We start from the raw sequence: 14828 nt of genomic DNA, 5'->3' as shown, positions 1-14828 counted from the left end.
AAGTACTCTCTGCAAGAAGTACGAGTTATGTGCTTCTTTCAAGAAGCACTTTAAGTGTTTTTTTTTTCAGGATTTACTTGCATATTTACTAAATATTGGTTCTAAAAATATTTTCATAAAAAACGCTTTCTGTCCTTTTAAAAACACATTCATACGAGCTCGAAGAGAAATCTTTACATTGAATTTACAATAAAAAATAAAAGGGATATGAAGGAATGTAAATATGAAAGATTGCATACGGATGAACAATCCTCTCTTAATTAGTAATTGTATTCCTCGATTTTAAGGTATAAGAACATATGAGATACTTGGATCTATTTATTTTCAGTCCTAAGTTGTTAACACATGAACGAGAATCATACACATTCTTTTTAATTCATCGGTTGTTAATAAGCACATGAAAACAAATGATACTCATTTCTTATAAATGCATTCATCGTAAGTAATTAACCAAAGCAACCAAAAGTAAAAAATGTGTGTGTTAGCATTAGACCGTTGGCTATACCTTTTTTTAGGCTGGATGACCGTTTTATATTTACCATTTTGTTTTCAAGGCATTATTCTACCCACTACATTTGCCATTTTAAATTGAGTAATAATTGTAAAAAAATAAAAAATAAAAAATAAAAAGAACCCTTGTAGGTCTAACTAACAACTACCCTTTATTTGTCTCTACTCTCTAGGACACTGGGTGATTATATTATATCTCTAAAGTGATGAAAGGTGGGAAACTAAAGTAAAACCCTTTTATTTTTAGTAGCCGTTGGGGGACCAGGAGGGGACCCATGCAAGCGAAATCAAGCTAATATGGATTATGGGCGGCATAAAAATAACATAAATCATTTTCATCATCATGTATTATTTGCTTAAACAATAACATAAACATACTTACTTTCCTAATTATTGTTTAGCATACAATCACTCTTGTCTGCCCCATATATACCCCTCTACACTCACACCTCTCCATCCACACTCACAATCCCAAACGACCTCTCTCTCCTCTCATTCCTTCAAAAGCCAAAAGCCACTTAATTAGTCACAGAAGCCATGGCAAAAGATGTAGAGGGAGCTGAACACGGTGAGTTTGCCACCAAAGACTACCATGACCCTCCTCCAACCCCCTTGTTTGATGCTGAGGAGCTCACCAAGTGGTCTTTCTACAGAGCTCTCATTGCTGAGTTCATTGCCACCCTCCTCTTCCTTTACATCACAGTTTTGACCGTCATTGGCTACAAATCCCAGAGCGAGGCTGACCAATGCGGCGGTGTTGGCATTCTTGGTATCGCTTGGGCCTTCGGTGGCATGATTTTCGTCCTTGTTTACTGCACCGCCGGTATCTCAGGTATGTCTTCTTTTTTTTCTCGGTCCTTAGCATAAATAGATAAAAGTGCTTTTGAAACTTTAGAAGCACTTTTGGAAGTGTTTGACAAAAACAGAACTTTTTTTTATGAAATCTCAGAAGCACTTGAAAGAAATTCCTGAAAACATATGATAAATGCTTTTGGAGGAAGTTCGAGTGACTCTAGGGTTTCAGAAGTACTTGAACTTTGAATAAATTTTAGTGTTTACATTAAAAGTGCTACTAACAAAAACTGTTACGGACTAAAAGCGCTTTATACAAAAGTACTTATAACAGAATCTAAGTCTTGTGTTTCTATGACAATTGCAGGAGGACACATTAACCCAGCTGTGACCTTTGGGCTGTTCTTGGCTCGCAAGGTTTCACTGATCAGGGCAGTGTTGTACATCATAGCACAGTGTTTGGGTGCTATCTGCGGTGTAGGGTTGGTGAAGGCCTTCCAGAAGTCATACTACATGAAGTATGGTGGTGGAGCCAACGAGTTGTCTGCTGGCTACAACAAGGGCACTGGTTTGGGTGCTGAGATCATCGGTACCTTTGTTCTTGTCTACACCGTCTTCTCCGCCACCGACCCCAAGAGAAATGCCAGAGACTCTCACGTCCCTGTAAGCACATCTCTCACTCATTTGTTAGCATGAGATTTGAACTTGTGACTTAAATAAATTTCAGATCGAGTGTCAGTACACCAAATGATCGCTCAATTTTTGGTTCATTTTAGGCAATTTTATTAACTCTACAAATTATTTATCGTCTTAAATTAAGGTCTTGGCCCCACTTCCCATTGGATTTGCTGTGTTCATTGTTCACTTGGCCACTATTCCCATCACTGGAACTGGCATCAACCCTGCTAGGAGTTTTGGAGCTGCTGTCATCTACAACAAGGACAAAGCTTGGGATGACCAAGTATGATCCCTCTCAGTTTTCCCAAAAATTGACTTAATTATTTTATTTTCTCTTCTTAATTGGTTTCGTTTTATATCTCAGTGGATCTTCTGGCTTGGACCTTTCATTGGAGCTGCCATTGCTGCCTTCTACCACCAATACATTCTGAGAGCAGGAGCCATCAAGGCTCTGGGATCTTTCAGAAGCAATGCTTAATTAATTAAGGCTTTTAATTTCATCCATGGTTTTCAAATGGAAATGGTGATTCTAAAGGAATAACAAAATAGAGGAGTGCAAGTCTCTCATGGTCTCAAAAGGAGAAATTTGAAGGGCGGTGGAACTGTAGATAATTACGTCTTTGGGCAAAGAGTGCTATTTTGTATCCATCTCTTCTTTGTTATCTTTGCTTTGCATGTTTGTGCTATTTTAATTTCTTCTGTGTATTCTTATCTTTTATTTTATTTACTATTTTCTCTTGTCACCTTTTCAAGTGGTTGTGTATTTATATTGATGCCAGAGAAAGCTAATGAAATACGAGTTGTACCTTGTAATGCTTATCCTGGTTTTAGTTTAATGAATATTCCTCAGCACAATTATCAGATTAGGTAGAGTTAATTAATCAGGTTTGAAAATGGGGTCATTTGATTAAGAGATAATGAAAGATACACTTTAACTTAACTTTAGTTAAATGGTGGGGTTTATAAATAAAAAATTGGCTAAATTACACTCTTAATTTGTCCCCATGGTATGAGCACTCCACGTTTCCATTGGTGTAAATTGGTAGAAATGTGATATCATATCCCATGATGAAGCGACTAGCTAGCTTTTGTTAGTACATTTCTCTTCTTAGCGTTGACGAATTTGATCAATAGATAACTCATGAAATTATATATATTTATTCATTTCTTAATCATATAAGAAACTAATTAAATTAAATCCATCGAAAAACGCTAATGAATCATTTGGATGCAGTTTTTTCACCTTGTTTTCTTATCTATCAATCTACGACCTCTCTTTCAAATTGGGATTGTGGGTGTAATTTAAATTTTAATTGCAATAATATAATATCAAAACCAGAGATGAGTTGAGTTCTATACGTTCTTATCGTTTCAAATATTAAAAAGCTGCTGATGAGATTGTTTATATCATATATTTAACTGGTGTTGATAAACATGCAAAATAATAATAAAGATGCTTTATGTAGCGGGTTTTTGTGGTGGTGGTGGTCCTTGGCAGTGAGATCGATGGTGCATTTGATTTCCATTATCTTTGGCATGCAGTAGTCAGGGCCATAGCCTATAGGGACAACACATGTATATATGCATGCCAGGTCATTAGAGCTGGGTTTGTCTATCTTTTTAAAAGGTGGATGATGTTACATGAAATAATTATAGAGTTTTTTTGTAGTAGATTATTCTATCTTATCTTCGTCGATATTCTATGGCTTTCTGGTCGTTTTCTGGGGAGGAATAAGTAGGTAATGCTTTAAGCTGCTTGATGATGCAGATATTGCTTCAATTTAAAGACTTTGCTGTTGGAGTTACGTATGTAATGAGAGAGATGTTTTGCTGCCACTCATGTCACTCTTATTCGTTAGGTTAATTAGAAAATTAATTATTTTCTAGTTTTTAGGTAATTTAATGATAGTTCATGTTCAAATGTTTACAATCGAGAGAACAAACATATGAATTTGGATGCAAGAATTAATACTCTTTAATTTACCCGTGAATAGAAGTTCGTTATGATACTTACTAATTTTTCGATAAAAATAACTTTCATTTTTTTTAATTGATTGAATGACATAGGCTCATAGCATATGCTGAGGAGTATGAATACAAGTATTGCACAATGTTAACTCTTACATACACTATTGACTATGATCTATTTTCGTAAGCAGTGACAAAGCAGCAAATAAATATCATTTAGGTTATACGGTTTGTAATTTTCTTCTTTAAATTATACTTTTTCTACTTATTTGTTTAAGGTGTTTGGCGAAATAATGTTCTTGCTTCATCTTCTGCATGATGTATGGTATTCTTTGAATAAATTTGACACATCATATGTTTAGCAAATTTAGTTTAAAAAATTGATCTACTTAGCATTAAAATTTAAGGAAAACTAATGAAAAAGATTTCAAAACTTTGAATTTTAACCAAAAGTTATGTTATAACTTTATTTAATGATAAAGACAAGATAATGAAAAACAAAAAAACAAAAAAATACCTAAGTAAAGCGCGTGCAATATTTCATCATCGCCTCATTATTCTTCATCTCCTTCTCCTCCATCAACTACTCTCCCTGACAACAATGCCCCTCCTCTTTCTCTCTAACAATTTTATATTTTCCAATATTTTCTTCGTATATGTATTAGACTACTGCTTGTGCATGAATTTAGTCAAATTTGTCCCTTGTAGATTATATACACAAAAGTAGGATTAGGAATTTTATATTGTTTTTACACATATATTATTATATAACTACTCTATAATTAATCTTCATTTATCGTTAAATTTCATAAACAGTGTAGTACCGTTAAGTTTCATAATTAGTGTAGAAAGTTTCACAAATAGTACAGTATAGTAAGTTTCATAAACAATGTACTAAGTTTCATAAACTGTTTGTATGAGGACGCATAGGTTTGCGAGTCAATTTTTATTTTTTATTTATTTTTTTAATATTAAAATGATGTCTTTTTCATTAAAATTTAAGTTATTTTGTCATTTTTATTAAAATTTAAGAATTTTTCATTAAAATCTAAGTCTTTTTCATTAAATAAATTTATAGCATGGTTTTTTATTAAAAAAAATTTAGCCCAAACTTTTTTCATGAAAGCTCCCTTAAAATTTACTCTAATAAAAAAATTGTGTAGAAAAGTTTGGTGTTTATACATGAAACATAACATTGATGGGCATTCGCTATTTTGAAAGCTTCTTTAGGCCAGAGTTCATGCTTCACATACCGAGCCGAGCTCAATGAATTTGAAGTCAAGGTCCGTCATCATGATTCGTATGGAATGGGTTTAAATGTTGCCATGTCCTCTAAAAGATTTTCGAAATCCCGCATTGTCTCGTGAAAGTCATTTTTCTTTCAGTTTTTATTCGGTTCGGTTTGGTTTTATTCAGTTTGGTTTCGGTTTTTTTTTTAATTTTATAAAATTTGATCATTTTTTTAATATGGAATTTAGAATAAATGCTTACGTTGGTAGACTAATAATAACAAAATGGGGAAAGTGGGAAGGTAGTTGTACATATACAAGATCATATAAACCAATTCTATGCTATCAACAGCCTCAATTGCAAAGAAAAATTGATCACCGTTTTCATTCAAAAAACAAACAATTAGAGAAGCTTTTCAAAGTTTCAAAGCCATCCAAAACTTTCCTCTATAATCAATGAAATATCCTCCCTAATTGAACCAAGTATGCTCCTTGAAAAAGCCATAGACTTAGTTTCAAACTTGGCAACAAAAGTTTCACAAAAATGGGCATACATTCATAAAGTGTAAAGGGACTCCGTTCGGTTCGGTTTGGTTTTTTTTTTCTTTCGGTTTTCGGTTTCGGTTCAGTGTTTGGTCCGATTTTTTTTTCGGTTTTCGATTTTTTGAACCACCTCTACCAGCATTGTTAGTAAAGTGTCAGTCATTCATGGCCGTTGCTTGGCCGAGGGCTTGATCTCTTCCATGCTCCTGATGATCGCATTGTGGCGTTACTCACGCTCATCCTCCGGCTCTCTACCAAAGTCTCCCTTGAGGAGTGCTGCAGGAAGGATGTAGGGGGACTCTACCGGACTACTTTGATGACTCCAAAGTAGGGAGAACAGCACCAGCCAAGGGCTTGGAGCCTTATCCTCCTTGGGCTTCATTGGCCTTTGGCCCACCTCGTTGATCTAATTTTGTACAAGACCAACTGACGTGTCATATCACATAACATTTTCGTACTGTATGCCAATAAACGAGTTTTATAGTAGGCCCAATTGTAAACAAATGAACTGTTGCTACATCATTTGGGACATGAGTTGTTGTCCCAAAGAATAAAGTCTCGTGTCTAGGATTGAATTGGGATGGATAACCCGTCCACTATATTAAAGGGACGCCTAAGGAAGAAATGAAACAATTGAATCGAACTTGAAGATAGAAAGTAGATTATTCATTAAGAAAACATTTACATTCCAATCCCTTCTCCATAACAAAAAATAGTAAGATTAGTAGACATATGTCTCTTCATGTCCAAACCGTTTTAAATGAAAAATTGATAGAATTTTTACTACTCATGTGAACGGGCTTAAATTTCCTATTTTACTTGCAAGAATCACAAGGTTATTGTAGTATAAACGGACCTCGCAAGGTCGTCTCCACATGGATTATTAAATAATTTGAAACTAATAAGATTCCATTTAATTATTGTAAAGTAGAAATTGAGGTGATTGATTTTATAACCTAATTAAAATAAAACGAAATTAACGACTTAAAATAAACAATCTGCAATATTAGAACTAGAGAGAAAAGAAAACAGTGTTGGGAGAATCAAATTAAAAAAGCACTAGGGTTCCACCATCACCTAGCAATCCTATGAATTTTTACCAATTACTTATGATCTACACATGCCACTTTGAAGGTTAGATTTTCCTAATTCATATTCTACTTGGAACCTCCAACATAGAACGTATATCTAACATGCAACCCGTCCGGACGTTCGGATCAAATCTGAACATGAAAGACTCATTATGCTTTATGAAAATCCTTTGAAATACCATGCAATCCTTAAGACGTGATATTCATCCTAAGTGAAATTACAATTATTAATCACAAGAAGCCAACATCAATTTCAGGGAACCTTCCGACCAAAATTGCATCAAATTATTTTTCTAAAGATCCTAATGGTGATTAGGCATTAAGACAATTAGATAGTTTATATCCCGGTGATTAACAATTCAAAGTATGCATGCAATCAATCATAAGCAGTTAAATAAAAATCACATATTCATGCTAAGGCTCAAGGCTTCGCCCTAGCAAAAGAAACTAGTTCCGCATACTCATAATTAAAATCATAGAAAATATATTCAAGAAAAGGATTGAAGGCACCTTCAAGTAAAAAGTCTCTAAAACCCTCACAATGCTCTCTGTCTCCAAAATTGCATAAAAGAAAAACGTCCCCCAAAAAAATTTGGTAGACGGCCAAGCAATATATCTGCTCAGCCTCCACACAAACCCTAATCCAAATAAAAAAGGAAACATAACCCTAAATTAAATGGTAACATTCGCCCAAAATCTGAACAGCCACGTTTTGGACCCATAAGCTGCTCCAAAACTGGCCCAATATAGCTGGATTTAATGTTTGGAATATTCTGAACACTTCTTCAGAAGGCCACGAACCCATCCGAGGTCATCTTGCGCTCCAAAAACGTAATTTGAGCCCAAAAATGTCATTTTCCAACACTGCGCATTGCTCCTTTATTTTATCGCTAGAAAATAACCGCTTGGTGGAAAAATCCCAAATTTTTATACGATTAAGCTACGAACGTCCTCCAACTGGAATTACTCCAAAATTCGTCCATTTGGTCCTGTTTTGCTCCAGAGGAAGTCGAAAGTCCTATATTGAAAATACAATTCAAAGTATCAAAATTCTTCCAGAATATTAACCAAAATATACTAAGATTAGGGTAAAATATATAATATAAAATCTACTCATCAAAAATCATCCATCTCTACCTCTAATATACCTTGAATTTTACTAATCGATCTATCCACGTAATTTTTAAACACCAAACGAGTGCTATTGATGTTCAATGCCCAATGTTGGAAGGATTTAAACTAGTGATATCTTAAGTATTTTGCTTACAAAACACAAAAACAAAGACATGTTTGAAGTAGGCAACAGAATGAGATGTTTATCACATACAATCAAACTCTTGTGATTTGGAAGGTGCATTGCTCAAACATGTGATGCCCTGAACCAATTAACAAGGATCTTGTGTATGCATTAGGTGAAGCCTCAGTGCCACTGTGTCATAGAGAGAGAGAGAGAGAGAGAGAGAGAGAGTTGAACATAAAGCTTTGAAGGGTGTGATGAGTCATGATTGTAATGTTAGAGTGGAGGTAAGGAGAAAATTTTCATTGTGATCGGAATGTAAATGATATATCACGTGTTTTTATATAAGTTGTGAGAAATTTTAGTTTTTAAGTTATTAATTTTAAACACACATATCTCATTATTTGTATAATGACATGTGGTGTATCACTTCGTATTTCGATCATACTGAAAAAATCTCTCGAGGGTGAGGGAGAAAGGACATATATTTATTTGAGGTTAGTGAAATTGGCAATGGCATGCGTTTAAACATGTGCAATAATGTCAAATATCAAGGCCGGTGACACGCACACAAAGCTTGGCTGCCCATTATGATTACAATTATACACATCATGAAATGGATAAACACGGACGTCGCCTTTTCTGTCCCTCCAATCCAAGAAGGAGGTCGATTGTCTGCGCTCTTATTTTCATACTCTTCTCATTCTTTCTTATTTGTGTGGTTACAGTTAAGCTACGTTAATATTTTATATTGATTTTTTTTATAAAAATAATAAAACAAAAAATAATAGAATTATAAAATGTTGACGTAACTTAACCATGATCACACAAAACAGAAGAGAATATAAAAAGTATGGAAATAGGAGAGCAGACAATCCACTTCTATCTAAGAAACCTTCATAAAACCACATCCACGCTTGTTTCCAATGCATGTATAATTGCACTTGTACTGTATTACAAGAACACTTCAAATGAACTTTTTCTTTTTTATGTAATGATAATTAAACTAGACGTTAAACTTGATTAAGAAAAAATATTTTTGTACTTGAAATTCCGTATTCAACTCCCCTTCTCATAGCATCTTTGATAGAGGTATACAAATCAGAGATATAAAACCACATGTGCGAGAGATTTTTCAGTGTGCGAGATATAAAATCATATGTCATTATATAAGTGAAGCGACAATAGAAATTTTATTTTCTCAACTTATATAATTACATATGGCCTAAATAACCATGTTCCGGGCACATTAAAAAATCTCTCCACATATACATCTCATTTTACATTTATGAGATATAAAAATATATGTTTTACTCAATGGCGGGGCACAACTCCTAAAAATTGAAAAAAAAAAGAATTTATATTTTTACTTGAGTAATGTTACACTTACCATCTATTTGTATCATTCATCTAGTAGAAGTAAGACCCACCAACACATGTGAGTCTCATTTCTATTAAAGAGATGATACAAATATGGTAAGAATGACATTTTTATTTTTACTTACATTGTCCGGCCAATAAGTGTTTTACATCTCGTCCATTGGAGAACTTACCAACAAAACATCCAAACCGTTCATTTCGAAAGATTTGGCTTCTCTCATTAGGGATGCTCTTAAAAGATAGAAGGAAGCCTTCGGAAACCTAAACAGAAAATAATGAATGAGATGGGGTGAGAAAAGTGGTTTGCATGTGACAACCATGAATTTAATTAGTGTGTTCAAATGATTGTGAAAACCTATCAATTGAGTAAGGATATAAAGGTTTGGAGAAGATTAATTATATTCCACGTCCCCACTCATGTGTAAAATTAAGGCACTCAGGTGGAGGAAAAACGAGATCAATAGCCTACAGTAGTAACTAGTGAAGGTAATAAGGTTGTCAACAAATTTAAATGACAATCATACCCGCTACTACTATAGGTCACACATATCCAACCAAACTGGCATGCTAAATGCAACTTCTCAACGGTATAATGCTTCATAAAATATGCAACAAACCTAAGAGTTGTTGGTCTAGCGGTCAAGTCCTTGGTTTGCTCTCAAGTGGTATGGGCTTCGATTTTCTCCCACGGTACCAACCAAGCAAATGCTAGAGTTTCTCGCTCCCCAAGTGTTGTTGGGTCAAGCAGAGGACCTAGTGATTAGTTAGGTCAAGAACTCGGATAGATTAGTCTAAAAAAAAATGCAACGAAATTGACCTTGAAAAGTATTTCTAGAATTTAGACATTTTTATTAGGGGATGGGGAAGATCAATAGAGTACACCACCATGTCACCACCATCATTCTGTTCCCTCCCGGACCTCTTTTTCATAACCAAAATTCTAGTCCAAGCAACCACCACTCCCTCCTAGGATCTTATAAAAGCCACACTAAAGCACCCACAAGTATCATAGGAAAACACTAACTACTACAACTACTACTTCATTAGCAAGTCTGAAAAAATGCCTTCAAGGGTTTCCATCTTTCTCTTCTTCTCTTCTCTGACCCTTCTCTCCGTTGCTTTTGCTGATGAGAGAGCCCCCCACGGCCTTGCCAGAGCAAACCCAACGGCAATTTCACCGTCACAATATGATTTCTTCAATCCAACGTCGCAAAACCCCATTTCCAAAGACCCATGTGTTACATCCAGTTGCTCACCATTGCATGTGGCAGCTCAAGTGCAAGCAACAGAAGCACACGAGAGCAAATACTCTACATCACAGAATGGCGGTACAGGATACGGAGCTGCTGGGGTTGCTGGCATTGTGTGCGGTTTAGCATTTGCAGTCTTTCTGGCAATGGGGGCTTACCATGTGTTTGTCACACGCAGATCACATATGAGTCGAGCCAACACAGTTCAACCCGATGTATGAACTTCTCTTCTCATTGCATGAACCATCATGGCTTGACCAAGCCATCACCAGACTACAACCCTACTTGGATCTCTCTCTGATCTATCCTCCACTGTACTAAAACCAGATTATGTAGTATGTATCTATAATCATTAGTGACCAGTGCACGGTATTTACTAGTAAAAAGTATTTATTAAATGGTAATTAATTTCCTTCACCTTCCAGCATTCAAGCAACTAAGAAACCAAATGATTAATAACGCAATCCACATTGAGAGCAATATAAAAGAAAACGGAGGTCACATGTTAACAAGTTAAATGGCAAGTAACATACAATAATGAAAGTAAAACATAAAAAAAAATGGTTTCATGATTCTGTCCTACAATTTCTAAAAACGTCAACATCGAACTCTTATCATAACTATGGATACAAAAGTACACTACCTTTGAGCTAGAATCCGCAAACGCTTGTGTCCTCTTTTTTCAAAAGGATGAAAAGCATTCCTAAAGTAAACCAAAAGTGTCACAAACAGCAGAAAGGAAAGTCACAGTCAAGCCCTGGGTGAGGAATTTGTAGTAACAACCATAAAGCTAGACGTATGTTTAGTTAGAGATCAACTTCCAATGGTCGCAATGGAGCAATGGAAGAAAAGAGCCAGATGGATTGTGTTTATACCATATTTAGGGCCTCGTATTTAGACCTCGTATAAATACTTAGAGGATTTAAATGTAATTATTGAAAAACTTACGAACACTCACAGTTTCACTTTAATTGCATACCCAATCAGTGATGGGCTGCATGTATTTATACTACATTCCAGATTACATCAGGGAACTGAAATCCCTATTTACAAGGATATTTGAAAATAAAAAATACAACAGAAAGATCAGACTTGGATTTACACGGAAAAGAATATCAGAAAGAGTCTTAACCTAAACTAACTCTTGGTGGATAAACGTTTAACTTGATCACGAACTCTTGAGACGACACGCGGACTATGACTTGGTCTAACATCCCCCCGCAAGCTGACAGGAGGAGATACAACTGGAAGCTTGGAGACTAGAAGTTTGAAACGCGTCGTAGACAAGCCTTTAGTGAACAAATCAGCTGTCTGATCTTGGGAACAAATATAATTCACCATTAGCTGACCACGAACCACCTTCTCACGAACATAATGATAATCAACTTCCAAATGCTTCGTTCTCGAATGAAACACGGGATTCGAAGCTAAGGCAATAGACGAGATATTGTCACACCAAATCGTTGGACATACAAGATGGAGCTGCAAATCACGAAAAAGTGACCGCAGCCATGATAGTTCTGCAGCGGTGTAAGCCAGCTGCCTATACTCAGCTTCCGAACTCGAGCGAGACACCGTTTTTTGTTTCTTAGAACTCCAGGACACAAGATTGGAGCCTAAGTAAATGCAGAAACCGCCAGTGGAATGCCGAGTGTCAGGATTCCCAGCATAATCAGCATTTGAAAATGCCGTGAGATGTGTATCACCAGGTTTGTACAGAAGACCATGATTGTACGTGGCCTTAACATAACGAAGGATCCTCTTGACTGCCGTCCAATGTGTAGTCTTTGGAGAGTGCATGAACTGACAAACCTGGTTCACAGCGTACGAAAGATCGGGTCTGGTGATGGTAAGATATTGTAGTGCGCCAACAACACTTCGATATAAGTCTGGACTGTCATGTGCCTCACCATCATAAGCACTCAATTTCTGGCCACAAGAAACTGGAGTTGAAATTGGTTTGGCATCCACGAATTTGGTACGCTGCAACAAATCCAAGGCATACTTAGCTTGACTCAAATGCATCTTATCATCCACATATTTGACTTCAACTCCAAGAAAATAATGTAATGGACCCAAATCCTTCATGGAAAACAAAGTGCCCAGCTTTTTGATTAAGCTATTCATTTGCTAGGAGCTATTTCCTGTCAACAAAATATCATCCACATATATCAAAAGGATCAAGTAAACACCCCTGTGATTATAAACAAACAAACTATAATCACAAGTGGAAGCTTGAAACCCTAATTGGAGTAAAAACTCCGAGAACCTATGAAACCAAGCTCGAGGAGCTTGTTTCAAGCCATAGATACTCATTTGCAATTTGCAAACATAGTTAGGATACTGCGGATCAACAAAACCAGCTGGTTGCCGCATATACACATCCTCATTCAAAAAACCATGCAAGAACGCATTCTGTACATCCAACTGTCTGATGGGCCATCGGTTTGAAACCGTAAGACTAAGAACAAGCCTTATAGTACTGTGCTTCACCACGGGACTAAATGTTTCTGTATAATCAATGCCAGCCTTTTGATGAAAGCCATTTGCAACCAGTCTCGCCTTATGCCGTTCAACCGAGCCATCTGCACGTTGTTTAAGCTTGAACACCCATTTGTTAGGCAACAAGTTCATTCGTGAATGATACGGAACAAGCTTCTAGGTACCACACCGCTGTAATGCATTGAACTCTTGAACCATGGCATTCCTCCATTCCTGATGCTTAATGGCCTGACTAAAACAGGTTGGTTCAACAAGAGAAGGATTAATATGAACATGCAAGGCGTATTTGGGATTACGTTTTTGAATGCCAGACTATGAACGAGTAGTCATTCTTGCGGGTTGCACAGGCTGTTGGGTGGAGAAAGTAGTACCGGGATCATCAACGGACACGGATTGGTTCATTTCAGGAAATGGTACCGCCTCTTGCTCATTTGAAGATGGGTTGGTAGACCTAGAGGGTTCTAACGGCATTGGGACTGGTGTATCACGTGGAGTTGGTAAAGGAGGAGGTGGGAGTAGGTTATTTGAGTGAGGAATATCAGAGGTGATGTGAGTTGGTTGGGGGAGGGACGGGGAAGGCTGACTAGGGAGTAACAAAGTGGCCTGTGGTGATGGAGACAAAAGCGGAAACGTAAATAATAAGTCAGGGGAAGTTATACTACCTGTGTCACCAACGCTCCCCAGGGAAGATGTGAGTTCCTTAAATGGAAAAGTGTCCTCATCGAATAGGACATGGCGAGACAGATATATTCGTCTCGTGGACAAGTCTAAGCATTTGTACCCTTGATGATTCAGTGAGTAACCTAAAAACACACATGGTTTGGACTTTTGTTGGAGTTTATTTTGTGCATAAGGCACTAACCAAGGATAACATTGACAACCAAACACTTTAAGAGTTTCATACTTTGGAATTTTGGCATACAAATGTTCATAGGGAGACTTTTGGGACAAGGCACGACTTGGCAATCTATTGATTAAATAAGTAGCTGTTAAACAAGCATCTACCCAGTATTTATTTGGAATCATGCATTAGAAAGCATGACAATACTAGTTTCAATAATGTGACGATGTTTTCTTTCGGCAATACCATTTTGTTCAGGGTGTTTGGGACACGAAAATCTCTGTGAAATACCATGAGTGGCAAGATATTTTTGAAAGACATGACTTTTATACTCACCACCTTCATCACATTGAAGAGTTTTGATAGAACTGTTAAACCGATTTTCAACCTGTGCTTTAAATTTCACAAAGATTTCAAAGACCTCATTTTTAGTTTTCATTGGAAACACCCAAGAATACCGAGAATAGTCATCCACAAATAACACATAATAGCGAAAACCTTCAACTGAATTAACGGGAGAACACCAAACATCAGAATGCAAAAGTTGTAAAGGGAATTGGGAAACAGACTCCGAGCTACTGAAAGGTAATCTAGTACTCTTGCCTAAGGGGCATGACTGACAAAACTTGACATTGGAAGCACCAAGAATTGGTACTTTCTTATTGGAAATTAAAAGTTGGACAATAGACGAGGCAGGATGACCAAGGCGGGAATGCCATTTCTGAGCCGAGACTCGAACGCCGACACACACTGAAATAGGGTAATTAAACTGTCCACCGCCACCTGAAAATGGGTATAAGCCATTCT

At 36.5% G+C, this 14828-nt stretch overlaps 2 protein-coding genes and 1 long non-coding RNA gene across 3 annotated transcripts; 1 reads left to right on the top strand and 2 right to left on the bottom strand.

The window, feature by feature from the left end:
• The first annotated feature begins 898 nt into the window (after nt 1-898).
• Nucleotides 899-2793, top strand: LOC103447881 (probable aquaporin PIP2-2). The gene is made up of 4 exons (XM_008387089.4): nt 899-1342; nt 1670-1965; nt 2123-2263; nt 2345-2793. The coding sequence occupies exons 1-4, from the start codon at nt 1048-1050 to the stop codon at nt 2456-2458; spliced, it is 846 nt and encodes a 281-aa protein (XP_008385311.2). The 5' UTR covers nt 899-1047; the 3' UTR covers nt 2459-2793.
• Nucleotides 2794-9392: 6599 nt separating this feature from the next.
• LOC108172792 (uncharacterized) lies at nt 9393-10685 on the bottom strand. The gene is made up of 2 exons (XR_001789369.3): nt 10046-10685; nt 9393-9689 (listed from the first exon to the last, which is right to left on the bottom strand). It is a non-coding gene; the product is annotated as an uncharacterized lncRNA (long non-coding RNA).
• Nucleotides 10686-11815: 1130 nt separating this feature from the next.
• On the bottom strand, nt 11816-12805 carry LOC108174533 (uncharacterized mitochondrial protein AtMg00810-like). The gene has a single exon (XM_017335603.1). The coding sequence runs from the start codon at nt 12803-12805 to the stop codon at nt 11816-11818; it is 990 nt and encodes a 329-aa protein (XP_017191092.1).
• Between the last annotated feature and the right edge of the window lie 2023 nt (nt 12806-14828).

The sequence above is a fragment of the Malus domestica genome, chromosome 11 (genome assembly GCF_042453785.1).
Source record: "Malus domestica chromosome 11, GDT2T_hap1".
Taxonomy (NCBI): Eukaryota; Viridiplantae; Streptophyta; class Magnoliopsida; order Rosales; family Rosaceae; genus Malus; species Malus domestica.
This window is presented reverse-complemented; position numbering and strand designations above follow the sequence as displayed.